General features: G+C 40.8%; 1 protein-coding gene across 5 annotated transcripts; it reads right to left on the reverse strand.

Moving 5' to 3' along the window:
• Positions 1-8487: 8487 nt before the first annotated feature.
• On the reverse strand, positions 8488-14839 carry LOC145898800 (uncharacterized). Of its 5 annotated transcripts, none has more exons than XM_082987421.1 (14): positions 14663-14839; positions 14490-14590; positions 14229-14271; positions 13638-14145; positions 13165-13393; positions 12814-12875; positions 12506-12599; positions 12148-12281; positions 11857-11915; positions 11687-11794; positions 11316-11423; positions 10677-10789; positions 9456-9548; positions 8488-9014 (listed from the first exon to the last, which is right to left on the reverse strand). In XM_082987421.1, exons 1-14 carry the CDS (start codon positions 14679-14681, stop codon positions 8730-8732), a joined length of 1956 nt encoding a protein of 651 aa, XP_082843547.1. In that variant the 5' UTR covers positions 14682-14839; the 3' UTR covers positions 8488-8729. The 5 variants fall into 5 exon arrangements, with proteins under 5 accessions (XP_082843547.1, XP_082843548.1, XP_082843549.1 ...); XM_082987422.1 differs by having other exon boundaries at positions 11857-11912; positions 13638-14148; XM_082987423.1 differs by having other exon boundaries at positions 11687-11788; positions 13638-14148.
• Positions 14840-15183: the final 344 nt, after the last annotated feature.

Consider the following 15183-nt stretch of genomic DNA (forward strand, 5'->3'; position numbering starts at 1 on the left):
CACAGCAGGAGCAGGTTCAAAGCCTCCTGACAACGCCACGCAGAGAGCGAACGCTGACTCGTGAAAGTCAGCACTTGTAGGCTATCTGCTACTGTATGAAGTCGGCACTTTTCCGCCACCGATTTTGCTGTCAAAACAACCCCCTACGCAGTGCATTGCGCAATGTCAAAAATCCTGCTCTGCGCAATGTCAACAACTTTGCGCAGGGATGTGCAAATATATTGCGTGCTCGGTTGTTATTTACCTCGAGCTCCGAACGGTCGTTGTCCCGCGTTTCAATAATTAATCAAAGTCAGGAGGACTTGGAGGGGGTGGCGTGTTTCAAAGGGAGTTACATCATACCGCGCGTTCCGCAGGCAAGCCTGTTTGTCGACCTGCAGGGTTTTTAATATTCAGGCACAGGCGGCAAGGTGACCTTCGCACTTTCTGACGCAACTACTCCACTCTTTCTTTCGTTAACGGGCGTTTAACAGCGCCAACCACACAGAGAGCACTGCAGAAAGCAATGACCCTCGTTAGTTGTGTTTACCGTCAGCATTTAAGAGTTTGTAAACAACCACAATGCTTTTAGAACGACCGTCGTTGGCACCTTACAACGTCTTCACGTTTAATATATCCCAAAGCACGCGGATTTTACCTTCATAGCAAACCGTCCGTCGCTTGGCAACTGACATTCTGTATCTCCTCAGCGACAGTCATATTTTGCAGTTGATAAACGTAGATCGTATTAATATAATGGCTCGAGGGATTCCAAGTAATCTAACCTTCCCGATGCCTGTCTAAACTCTCCTCCTACCTGCGCTAAACAAACTCATCGCCATTTCCACGAGCGTATTAGAGGCCGTCGATATTAAATTAACGGAGTTTAAACATTAAACGATCAAGAGATGGCCCTGAACACACTCGGGTCATGCAAGTTAACTAAGATGACGGGATATCAACACCCAATCAAGTTGTCTGAGCCATCGGAGGTAGTGGAAGTTCAATACGTCACAACACACAGAAGGTCGTAAAACCAATTAGGCTCTTTTGTGCTATATATACTCACTAAACGACGCAAACTGGCAAACTCGACTGCTAATGATTTTATACTACAATGCTATAAAATCATTAGTATGGTACACGTTTTGAGTGTTAATTATATCTTGCGTTATTGTTTTTTTTTGTGTAGTAGTCTGAATGGAAATTGTTTGAGATTGTAGTTTTTAAATATATATATTATTGCCCAAAGTTCGTTAAATCGTTTTGATCAGTGGTGGCTTGTGTAGAGGCACTGTGTAATTACGACACCCTATTTCCATTTGAAAATATCGGTAATATTCCAGGTGTTATGACCGCTTTTGCTCCTTGCTTGTGCAATATATTGGCTTGACGTCAGCAACCACCCCACAGTGTATAAATAAGATTAAAAGTATATATTAGTGGCGTATTTTAGCTGTTGTGCAAAAGCGCATATAAAAAGTTGCACGTGAGGTGACAAGGGAGGGAGAGAGAGAACAGCGTCGATCCCACAATTCCGGCCGTGGCGTACTGGTGGGCAGTAGTGTATTTGTTTCTCGGCGTATGTTGAGTTTAAAAACCGTGTATCACATTTTTTAATTATACTATTATTTTCTAAATTGGATTAACAAAAACTTCTGAAGAAGCACTTCCACATATTTTAGCTCCATTATGCCAATAGTTTAACTGATTTTGTTAAAACTCAAAATAACAAGTTACGAAATGAAAATTCTCCGTAATTGCTGCTCTGCGCTCGAACAACCATCGCACAAAGCTGTGATTTTAATAAATTTTCTCAGCAATTTCGTTTAGGCGTGGCTGCATTACAAAGCCTTGAACCCGGCGGAAATTGGATACCGACCACGCTATGCACATACTTCATTTGAAACAGACCGCCGGGCGTCATGAACTTACGCTTGAGTAAAGAGTTCTTTAATAACCAACCACCCGTGCAATATGTTGTCTTAGCTGCGGCTAGTCAACAAAGTCAAGGACAGCGAGCCGCATCATAACCTCGCGGCATCATGCGAGCATTGCGCAAGTGGCGACCGGATTGTGTATGTCACCGTGTGTTTTGGCAACACCGGCGAAGCTTACCCAAAATCATTCACTACGTCTTCTCAAGGGACTTACATATAAACTGATGGAAACGAAACCGCGGGTCATTTATCAAAGTTCGCGCACCTGAAGTTTGTTTTAGCATTAGCAGTGCTTGTGCAAATCCTGTCGGACTTTCCCGCTGATTAATGCAACATATCGGCAACCCTTTGTAACATGTCGACACTCATATCAACAGCCTTGCCCGGAATTTGCATCCCACTCGGCCAGCGGCTGCCATTCAAAAAACGAAAACCAACCCGCGGCCGTTCAGTGTTTGTTTCGCCTAGGCAGCGGCTCACTTGCATCGAGCACGTTCTTACAAGCCCGCAAGGTATTGACAGGCGATTAAGGTTGGCGAACCGACGGATCAGGCCTCGTCGAGTGTGTATGCCGCAAAGTTTAAAGCCTGTGTTCGCCCATGACCGCCGTTAGGCCTCGTGAACTATTGAACCCTTTGGTGATATTAAACATGTCGTGTCCTGAATTCTAATTAACCATTACTGCCTTATATGCAATGTTTTTTGCCGCCCGGGATTGGGTGAATGCGGATGGCATTTCTTAACACCTTTCAGAGGATGAGACGCCCCGACACCGGCGAATTCCATCCCGCAAATCGGATCGCTTTCCGGAGCTCGGTGCAGAAGTTTGGCACGTACACCAGCTGTCACACAGACGCGCCTGTAAGCTCCCAAACCCACATCCTCAGTGCTTCGTTTATTGAACTCGATTACATCCAAATCTGGTAACCGTAAACTTTGAACAATTTCCCAGGGACGTAAAAGAGATCGTTGACTTTGTTCAAGCGATTTGAAAGGACGCTCGACCGAGTCAAGTTGAGTCTGAACTCTTAGTGTCACTTGAAATTTCCTCTTCAGGCAACGCCAAGTAAACGGATCTGCGCAAAACCGCATCCATTGAAACGTCGTTGTATACCGTGCCCGGATGCTGCCTTTTCACGTTGTCTTTCGCTGTGTCACTCCGGCACAGGAACCGACATTTGTGGCGTTAGTCACAACCCTTCTCAAAGGGAATCACGCCACCGCAGAAGTGTTGCGAGAATAGCTAACGGTTGACGCAACTAACAAGACAAGCAGCGAGGGCGCAGAGACCCGGGGAAAAATAGGAAAATTCGGGGAAACTGATCGACTCACACAAGAATTTATTGGAAATTTGATAGGTGGGCAAATAGGACTTGTCAGTAGGAAGTTGACAAAGGGTGTTTACACTAGAGCTGGAATTAAACTCGTACAAAGCACTATAAATTCAACCACGTGATCAAATCAAAACTGTGTAGCCAACCGGCGCTGAAACTATATTTCGCAAAAAAAATGGAATCAAATCAAAACAAACAGCGCGTTTGGGGTCATGTAAAGGCGTAGAAGGATGAGCGGACCGCACGGAAACAAGACTGCGTTATTTCGGTATTCGAAAACATGACGATAACGTCATCGCTCCCTAAATCGCCTCTAAATCCCGTAACAGGGAGATTTACCCCACGAGTGGCCGGAAGATTTAGATTGCGCGATGCGATTAGCTGAAGTTCAATTATGACACACACGGCGCGAGTTTTCGCCACCTCTTTTGTCGCGTTTTGATCTGTTTGTTTCACACAAATTATCGCCAATCGGCTAAGTGGTAATGCATGTTCTCAACAGTGGAAGAACGGCGAGAGCCACAGCGAGGCGCACTGGGCCCATTGTCCGAAAGAGCCCACAGATATCCATATCGCGCTAAATTGCAGATAGGCATCGCGGATTCGGAACCCGAATCGACAACAGTTACAACTTATCGAAAACAACACGGAGATAGGACATGTCAAATGAACTAAAACACCCTGGAAATGACACACAGTAGGCCATGGGCCCCGCTCTCCCTTTACAGGAACAATCTGCTTTGTAATCTTTCCACATAAAAGCCGTGAGCTAAAGGCGTCGCTTCGCGGCACTGGGAAGTATCTGATTGGCCGCAAACTAACAAACATAACAAACTACTCACGCGCGAGCGAATTAAGGCGGCTAAATGGTTCTCTAAGTAGAACTTGATGCTTTCGACGAACACGATCAGCGCGACCCCAGAGCGCAGTAATCTCAACAAAAGGTACACCCGCAAAGTACACCGACACCAAGCACCACAGCTCTCGGCCCATAGCCCAATACAACTTCAGGCATACCGTAGGTGATGGTACGCAAACGGCCCGAACGGGCAAATGGGCGAATGGGGTACAAAAACTTATTGTGACGTAAATTGTTTGAACAATCCTTGAGCTCACGAGCAACAACGAGTTGGTCGGTAGTTAAATTTCGGAAACCCAATCTCCTGTGAACAGACTCCGAAAAGCATTGACTCAGCGATTTTACTGCTGACAATAGGCGTTTCTTTCAGGAAACCTGCAGTTCAGGTCAGGTCAGACCACGCCTAAACCAGACCTACAAAAAATGACACGTTGGCCTTAACGTAGCTACACGCTTCATAACTTTATTTGTGGCCATATACTGAAAACACACAATACGTTACAACGCCATGAAAAAAATTTGTTGTATTATCATTTTTTAGGCTAATACTTATGTCACATTTTGCCATAAAATAGAGACACCATCAGAACAGAGACTAAGTAGTCTCTGATCAGAATAAAGAGAAATTCTTGAGGTTTAAATTCAACTGCCACAATCCGCCATATTAACTAACAAACCAAATTGGTAAAAACTAAGCAAACCATAAGAAAAGGAAGTTAACTGAAAATAATCAATCCAAATGGTTGGTTTTTGTACCTACAAAACTGCCCGTATATCCTTTCATATTGTTAGTCTTCGTGTTTATGGTCTATCTATAGGCTACGCTACCTATTTTTTATTGTAATGACTACGCGCAAAAAGCAAGAAGTTGCCTCTAAATCAGTTTTGCAGATCAAAAAATTAAACATATTTTTACGTTTTAATTCCTCCTTTGTTTGTAATTTTGTTACAACTCGAGGCGTTTCCACTTTGCCCGCGAAGTTACTACACAAACTAACTAAAACTTATACTGTCTCAGCACAGTTCAACGGTTTCAAACGCTTGCAAAAGCGCCGTTTTTGGCAACATTAACAACATGCATAATTTAAACCCACAGGAAGCATTTCCGAAACAATACTGACTGCTTCTAATCCTTTAATTGTCCGCAGAGAACACTGGATTAATGAAACAATGACCTTCGCTTTCGAACGACCTTTCTTCGACCAAAAATATGTCAGTTCTCGTCACTCGAAGCTGGTTGACAGCAAATGTGAAGAAAAAAACTTGTAAAGATTAGGATCCGAAGTTACGCTCTTTTTCCCTTGGTTCGCACCCCGAAGACGAAAGGAAACCTGCTCTTTTTCGTTTTCCAACAAATGTGTTTATGACTGATAAAAGGGGTTTGTTCGTCACCGCAATGTGATGCAATATTAATCAGCCGGGAAGTAAAGTGGTGAGTTTACGAATGAATGTTAAGAATGGTACAATGAACAATTTGGCGCATATGGCGTTTGAGCATTTCTAGTTAGGCTTTTGGTGAAACCTGCAACCAAGCCATGCATATTTTTAAGTTAGAAATATTTAAAAATAAGCGGCTTATGGCCGCACTATGTGCTGACACCAATGTACGGCACGTAACAACTATATACACAAGCAGCAAATAGATTGAAAAATATTGTACACATAACAAGCAGCAGAATTAGAAAAAAGATTAAAAAATAAATTCCTCACGGAAGTTACATTGGAAAACTACCTACACAAAACAGAAAAAAACATATTGTTCCAGCATGCCGCTTACATTTTTACCCACACAAACGTCCTACACTATCAACAACCCCATTTCACTTTTAGCATCTGCCTCAACGACAAATGGATTGTTTCAGTAAATTAGAACCAAATAAATATTAGAACAGACCAGAATCCGGGTGCCTGTTACGTCATAAGTGGTTTGAGGACAATCATGGCATTGTATGTGTTGTTGCCGGGATATTTACAGTATAGTCATAAGCAGTGACTTTGTTGCGACACGTCTATTATTAGTGACTTGAACGCACTCGACATTTAATTTTTCTTTTCTTGAAGTTCACCCATTTGCGGCAGATGTAATTCTATATCTGCCAAACCCTTCTTTAGCACTCATTTGACCTCTAAATACGTAAAACGTGAGAACTTACAAGCAACCATCTGAGCGGCCCTTCAAGAACACCAATTAAAAGTACAATGCTACGCAGTCGAACATACTTATACGGACAGCTGACGTTTTACTTTGCAATGACGATTGACCCTCCAGCCACCTGGAACTGTGGCAAAATATTTGCCTAAAGTTCTGTGCAAATATTAACACCAGCAAGTGGCACGTGAAAAGAAGGATTTAATATTTAAGAAAATCTCCCACGCTAAACCGTAACAAAATCCAATATGTTCTCCACTGGAAAAGTTTCAGTAGTTTTCTGACATCCTGCTCTAAACAACAAACCGCAAGGCAATTAAGCAAGATATATTAATTGTAAGTGTCATTGCATCGGGTGAACTGGTCGCTCTCGAGACTGACCCAAAATAAGAGCAAAGTCCACCGGAACTATTGCGCAATATGTACGACAGCGGGAAAATAACAGGCCCTTTTGGAACAAATTTCGCGGACTTTGGCATTTTTTCAAAACCTTGATTCTCATTCCACAGATCGGTTTCAGGTCATGTAAAAAACAAACAAAGCAGCAAATAAGGCTGATTTATTGCTTTTAGAAAGTGGGATAAAGCTGATACTCAAGATTGCCATCGATCTGAAACTTACAATGTGGACGACGTGTTGTTTAGTGGGCACAGTATTTTTTTTGGCTTTGGTTTGGAGGTGGTTTCTCCTAACACATAGGGATGTCACAAAAATAGGAACTTTTCTTAGAAATATGCCAAGCTTGCATTTAGCACATTTGGAGACAAGATCAGGGCGCCAGTCAAACATATGTGCGACAACGATATTTTCTGAGGCGTTGAAAATAAGAATTTTAGAAATAAAGAAGATATTTAGAATTTTATAAATTTTAGAAATGATTAATGCTACACATAAATTGATTTTATGGACGCATTAAATGTTATTCAATTCGCCCACTGACAGTTAAAGACCAAAAACTTGTCGAAGTTATAAATATGGGCATATATACTGCGAATGTAACAATGAGTTCTAGGATAGCTTGTGACTGTTTAAAGTCGTTGCACTTTGGGGTGATTTATTACACAACCCGCTAAATCGTAATAAATTTAATCGTTTCGCCCAAACGACTGCAAACACGAGGGTGCCAAATTCTCTCTGGGAGAGGCAGCAAATTCAATGCGCAGAGTACACACAAACTCACAGGGGTATGGGTTAGGTCAATGACGTGTACGTCCACAGCCTTTGTGTTGAAAATGCAAATATTTGTTGTACGCCGAGCTTTCTGGCATGAGAACTTATGGACTACCGTGCGTACGCAATAGGTTGTTTTTCAGAGGCAATTAAGTCCTTGCGTTCAACAGCTTGTAACCCATTATCGCCGTATGCCTTGTTTGGCGTTCCAGCGGCGGAGTTGTGTTGACAAAGAGCGGGCATACGTGATCGCAAAAAAGAGCGATTGTTGCCATAAACCTTTGTTTTTCAGTTGTGACTGCTGCGCACACGATTATTCAAACGTGAGGAATGGCTGACGAAAGTTGTGCGCTTTGGAAAGAACAAACACAAATGCTTTGTTTGCTTTTCTCAATATATTTTATTTCCAGTTTTTGTGAATTCGGTAATTTCAATCTAATTAAGAAACCTGTGTTGCTCGAAATCAATTTTCAAACAACTGAAAAAATCCAGTCTTCCCAACTTTGCTTTTCCCCGACATACTTAATATTTATTTAAGAAATGACGAAACCTAGTTTGGAAAACCAGATCAATATCATCACTTCTATATTTAACTTATACGGGCAACTCGGTTCAAGTTCAGGTACAATTTAATTACAGCTGTTTTATATTTAATTTTAATCTCGAGCAATTTGGAATAGAAATACTAAAAAAAATTAAATTAAACTTAACACCGAATTAGAATTACATGTACCCGGGTCTAGTTCAATTACATCTCAACTCGTTTTCATAAATCAAAATTTTGCCATGCATTCGTTTAATCGATCAATCAAAATTATCCATGTTTTATCCAGGGTAATGAGCCACAATGATCAGTAAACTGCACTGTTCCAACCTATATCAGATTTCTACTACAATTATCCAGTTGTCCAAATCTGGTGATAAGCCGGTCAACGCCTGGTTGAAACAAATGGCATTTATCGTTGTGAGTTTTGGCAAACGTCCAAATTCAATACATTTAAGACAGAAATATAGTCGGCCTCATTTACCACTGCAGGTATGACATAGGAAGCTGTTTAGACTTTCGTATATTTGTAATATAGCGCGACCAACAAAACATATTGCTCAAAAGTGAATGAGGAAAATGTGCACATTCTCATGATCGCTCTTTGGCACTTGAACATCAACCAACCTTGGCAGTTTAAACTGTCCAAAATCTTTAGTCTGTTTCGGCGCCGACTCCCAACACTCAAGGTCAACCAATGACATCATTCAGCGCGCAGTTTATCAATGAACGACACTCCCTCCACCACAGGAGTTCAAGAAACCTTGTTTCGCTTTGGTATTACGTAATTTCGACTCAAAGGCTTCGGCCCTTCGGTGACTTGGTCGATGGGTGGTGCTACGTTATGCTTTCGTGACGTCACCGAGTCTGAAGATGTGTTTCGTGGTGAGTGTGGAACTGCCTTGGGCGTTGTAACGTCGGTGGTGATGGTTTTTCGCGGCACTCCGAGGTCCGACTTGGGTGATAGAACCGTAGCACCACCTGGCGGAGCGATTTTCTGCTTCTTCTCGACCGCTGGAGAGCGCGAGGCGGCAGAGCTCTGCGGAAAAAAAATGCGTGAAAACACAACGAAACCCCGCGGGACTCATCCAAAGATACGTCAAAAGTTGTTCAGATTTAGGAGTTCTTTAAATAAAAAAGCCAAAGCTAAGATGGATAATCATTTTCAGTAAACGTTTCGAACCTATACTTGGTTCATCATCAGTACTACTACAGCAGGTTTCAGAAAAACGTCGAGTTAATAAGGGACTGAAACGCAGAAGGGAAACAGCAGCAACAACAAGCAACAAGCCTTCTCATACACGGTTAAAGCTCAAATATAATGTTGCTGTTGCTGCCAGGCTTATTATATTTTAATAGTTTGTTATTCAGGCGCATTGAAACGTAACTTAAAGGTCGGCGACTATAAAAAAAAACTGAAATTGTCTCCATTAAATTCGTATTCCCCCGTTTGGGTGAAAGGTGGAAATACGTCACATACTTTTCTCCGTCGTCTGGTTTTTGCCCCGCTACTCGGAACTTTCGGAGACGCCGAACTCCCAGTCCTCCAACTCTCCCCGTTTTCCGTTTTGATCTGAAAATGTGCGTACACGTGTCACTGGGTTTACACAGCGGAGTTTCCCATTTGGTTTGTGTCCGTGATTCGAGGCCAAGTTTTTAAACACTGTGGTTCCCATCACCCGATACAATTTTCAAAGCCTTTGAACTTTATTGCTGAATATATTATTGTTCGGAAAACTTATAGCTCATCCATAGGTCGCTGTGGCCCCAAGTTAAAAATCCTTGCATATACTTTCACATATATAGCTATTAACTCTGTAAAGCTTAGTATGTAAGCATCTGAGTGAGTCCAACTAACGTCGTGTACAGCTGGTCACTTTCAAGTACGCCTGGCTGCGATCCTATGGCAGACGGTGGTTCTACGTTGAGGTAATCAACTTTACATATAGGCACCTGACTCAAAAACCCTTGGGGTTTTATCGGTAACCATGCCTTTATGTTTAACGTTAATGGCTTAGTAACTATGCAACATAAATGATTACATTCGGCATATTTTAAACACAACCGCAAACTCTAAACACATGACTGAGGTACAGCTTTGTTTTTACGCCAGTTATTTACAGGAGCAAAAAACGACATATTTACAGATAGATAAAAAAGATTGAAGAGAAGCTTAAATGAGTTTTACATAACACAGACTTTACATAACTTATCGTCTAAGGAACGCAACTCACGGATTTACTCATAATTCGGACAATAAAATCGTCTAACTCAGTGCTTTTCAACCTGTGGGACCATCCGCACTGGTGCGGATGTGAAAATTTGTTGTGCGGATGACAATCGCCTGATAAAAGGCTATTTAGTTTAAGAATTTTTCATATTTGGTTACATACACTAGCTTCAAGAAGCAACGCTAATCCTTCCCCGGTAGGTTTTCAATCGTTTAAATTTCGAAACGTTCAAGAAAGGGCAATTTATCATGAAGCCTGGCTGTTGGTATTAGTTATGTACATCTTGGGGTTGCAAACATTTCATGCGCGGTTTGGCCGCATTGTGCGGATAAAATTTTCGTGCCACAGAAAAATGCGGATAGAAATTAAAAAGGTTGAAAAGCACTGGTCTAACTTATATGTAAACTGCCGATAATCTTCAGCATTTGGGAATACAACGTGCGTGTGTGGAACAGACGAAGGTTAAATACCTTTTGTAAATGTTGTTTCGTCCGACAATGTTTGAGGGTGGAGTCCTCGTCGAAAAAGAAGTCGCAGCACACCTCACAGTAATAACCTGCCACAGGGATTATGTGTGGCATGTCTGTAAATGCAAAAGCACGTGGTAAAAACGGCATGTCACGTGTCACCAGCGACCCGAAGCGTGGCCACGCATACAAAACGAAAATTATTGATCATTTTTTACATAAGGATCTTTTTAGTAGGACACTATGCTAACTCCTAAACTGTTTTTCTCTGTTCCTCAAATTGTAAGCAAAATGATGTCAGTGATATAAATTCTGTAAGGAGACAGATGGCCACTGTTTCGACCTAGAAGGTCTCAGTGTTCTTCTTTTGCTTGGTCATAGTGTTTTCAACTTGTTTTCTCCGTAAGGTTGCACCTAGTTTGGTGACCAACGGATGACGGTGGTGGTACAGTCACCACAAAAGTGGAAGTCTTTGCGTAGCCTTTTGGCCGGCAAGATCGTCAACAAGAGTCCCACCAAACTACACTGCTAAGATCTTTTAGATCGAAACAGAGATCTACATGCAGCTCACAGACCAGCTTTTTCAGGCTGAAACAATGTTTGGGAAGTACGGTTCTAGTTTTTAGCATACTTGACACAAACCTTTTGCAGTAGGTGGATCGCTTTCTTGTTCATCTGCCGACATGGGTGGTTTCGCGGGCTTGTTTCTTGGTTGTTGATCAGAAGCACCTGCTTCGACTGTCACATTCTCTACAATTTACCAATTGTTTTAAATTACAATTCCGTTTTGCAATACAATCAACAAGTAAAAATGGCTGATCCAGCTTGGCTGCGATGCCAGTGAACCTCATAATTCGGTGAAAACATTACTATTTGATGAAAACAACAACGAATTCATTACGTTATACACGGTAACCCACAATTTTCGTATTCAGTATGCGAGTCATTCTATTCAACTCTGCTTTAACTAAACGAAACAATCGCAATTTCTTCAAAATAATTAACGTTCGAACCTTTTTCCGGAGTTTCCAGACCAATTGCAACAGAAGAATTTGAATCAGAAACCGTTGAAGACTCAGTTGGGGGCGTAACAGACTTCGGGGTCGGTGGTTCCCCTGAAACTGAAACGTAGATAGACGAGTTGCTGCAAGCAAGCGGTCTTACCACAAAAAAAAATATATACCTGGTTGGGAATCGGGCAATGCGGTTTCTTCGGCGTTAGACACTGGTGTCAGGTCGCTGCTAAACATAATTTATTACGTAGGATGTGATGCATAGCGTTGTTTTAAAAAATATACCTGATTAACAAAATTTATTCGCATTTAAAGAAAGTTTTATTCCGTTCAAGTCAATGTCGATTACCACGGTTCCTTTTCAACATACGAAATCAGCGCAGTTTAAAAATTTAATTAATGGTATTTTTAGGCCATTTGGGCGTCATTTTTGATTCAGAGTTAAAAAAAACGCCCCTCACCTGCTTTCGCCAGGCCTGATTTCCTTGACCTTGGCCTTGTGCTCCTTGGATTTAACGTGCTGTATGAGTTGACATGGTCGGTTGAACCACTGGTCGCATATATCACAGTGTGGGCGGGCCAACTTTTTGTTTTTCTGCAATAATGAAACCGATGTGTTGTTTGTAGAACAGGAATTTGTCACAATGAATCAACGGAAAAGGTGATTCCACGCACCGTGATTCACAATATGTAGGTGGCTTTATAAATTTGTAGGTGCTAAGCGAGCAATCATTAAAATTGGCAACTTTGCTCTTTTTAATTTAATTTTCAATCATAACAGTTTATAATTCGCATAAGATGCAGAATGCAAAGACATACCTTGTGGTTTTCCTCGCGATAATGAGTGATCTTCTCACCTGTGACATCTTTGTTACAAACCACACAGTACCAGGATGCATCTGGATTACTGGATCTGATAACAATTGTAGGATTTTATATGTCAATATAACATGGAGTTGAAATATAAAAATACATTCATGTAACATAGACAAAATCTTAGAAAGATAACAAAGCTGCTCAAAAAGTGCCAGATGATATTCATGTGATGTAAGTTCAAACATTGTAAATACATACACAATGAAAGCATTGGCAATATCTTATGTCTCGATTCACATAGGAATATATACCTGTTTTCTGGAGGTATTTCTGTATTTGGAGTATCATTTTTGATGGTTTTCTCTTCAAAGTGCTGAAAACACACAATTTTTTGATAAGTCATAGGGATTAGAAAGGGAATGTAAACTTACAGCTTACAGTTCAAGAATTGTTTACAATTGTTTTTGGTACGACAGTTTTCTAAATACAACCATATTGGTTCATTTTTTGTCAAGCATTGCAGGCAAAAAAACATAAACACACAAACTTACACCAATTAATATTTTTATGCTACAAAACATAAAACTATTTTAATACATATTATTATTGGATTATTCATGAATATCTATTGCATCCAAACCAACAAAAACACAACAACTTACTGTAGTGATTAGTAAATGCCTGGAGTCTTCGCTGTTGTCTTTCTCGACATGTCGACCACCAGCTTTTGCTGGATTTTCATCCTCCGGTTTCTTGTCTTTTGTATTAACTTCTGGCACTTGAACTGGGGCAGCTTCATCCGCAGTCGATTCGTTCACCTCACTTACTTCCATGTCGACAACAGACGCATTGTCACTTTCCTGTGAGGTAGCTTCCGAACTGGGAATGTGGCTGCAGATATAATGGGAGTAATAAATTTTTATACTCTGGTTGTTCTGTACCTGTGCACCACAACCACATGGTGGACACACATTCCCCCCAAACAGTACAATACACCAGCACTGACATAATCATTTTTGTTTTGTGTCAATAGTTTCATGTGACTTTCGATAAAATTTGCCAACTGAAGTTGGTTTTTTGAAGCTGGAAACATTCATTACTTCTGGTTCTGTTAAGGCATATAAAAAACCATTACCTGACATTGACAGCAGTATCTGGTTTGGACTTGAGCGTTCGTCTGTGCAGCAAGTAGTGAGCCAGAAGAGAGAGATCCTTTATTTCACTGGTGCTTTCTGACTTCACAACTTCTTTCTTTAATATTGACACTTTTTCTTCGACTTTCACTTTCTTACCAACATCAACATTCTTTCTATCGTCAACATCCTTTTTTGTATCATCAACTTTCTTTTCATCATCAACTTTCTTTTTATCGTCAACATTCTTTCCATCATCGCAAGTTTGCTTATCAGCAGAAACAACTTGAGTTTCACTGGAAGAATTCTGTTCACGGCGATGTTTCAGTTTTTCCTTGTGCATGAGGTATGCTGCTTCCATTTCAGTGGTTTCATGCAGTGATGAAGAAGGTGATTGATCAACTGGCTTGCCGAGACGCTTGAAAACATCCCTGGGGTTCGATTTTGGCTTCTCTGTGTCAAGTATATTGGCTGTGATCTTAAGATTTTTTCTGTTGTTGTTGCTGTTATCTGCTTTTATTGAAGTAAAAATAGATCAAGATTTACTATTTTGTCACATGCATTATAAGCATGTATAAAACAAAAGTGCGTACATGGTTGTGCTGAAGGTGGTGGATAACGCAACAATCCTCTTCCCTGCAAAAAAAATTATCGTTACAAGCTATGCAAAAAAGATGTCATAATAATCTTTATAGGAGTGTATTGCATGACACAAACACTTCACAGCTAATTACAATAAAATACTTCCTCTACCTGCAGGTAACCGATTTGGTTTTCAGTGGAAAAGCTGTTTACTGTTAATTATACATTATAACTACATGTAAATATAATATGTAAATACATCACAAACAAACCTGAAATTGAGTGTTCCATTTGTACGGCCCGTTCTGTCGAGGTGGCCTCATGCGAGGGTTTCTTTTGTATGGTTGCCGAACACGGCCAGGTGCTGGGAATCCTTAATGCAAATATCAATACAATAATAAAGGAAGAACATATGCAAATATCAGTTTACATCAAGTTAACTTACTTCCAAAATACCCATCCATTAAACTGGTGAATCAGTTTCCACAAAATCTTACCAAAATACAACTCCAAAAACTTGTTTATGCCACAGAGGATATATATGCACTCTGTTAGAGAAAGCCGTGATAAAAAACTGGATATTATCTTGCAACTGATTTTAAGTCACTGTATCTTGCGTAATAATCTCTCTTGGCCAATTAAAGGGAACCATAATAAGCACGTCTCTAAAATGGTTTTCCGAATTTACGGACTACCTTTATTTACAGCAACCTGTTTTTTTTTTGTTTAATTTAGGTTGAAGTTTTTGCCACTATTAAGTTATTATGGGTAAACCATATATGCTCATTACTGAGTTGAGATGCGGAGGTTTTGTAAACCAAGTGGATTTTCGAACCAAAACCACTCAAGCACAACGAAGCTCTTTCGCCTTTGATGAACCTCCTGCACAATTTTCAGACTTGTTCTTCAATGGAGCCACTGTTGATCAAGTTAACCCGTTTTTTTTTCATATCCCCCGATGAAATA

Source organism: Ascidia mentula, chromosome 4 (assembly GCF_947561715.1).
Source record: "Ascidia mentula chromosome 4, kaAscMent1.1, whole genome shotgun sequence".
Lineage (NCBI taxonomy): Eukaryota > Metazoa > Chordata > Ascidiacea > Phlebobranchia > Ascidiidae > Ascidia > Ascidia mentula.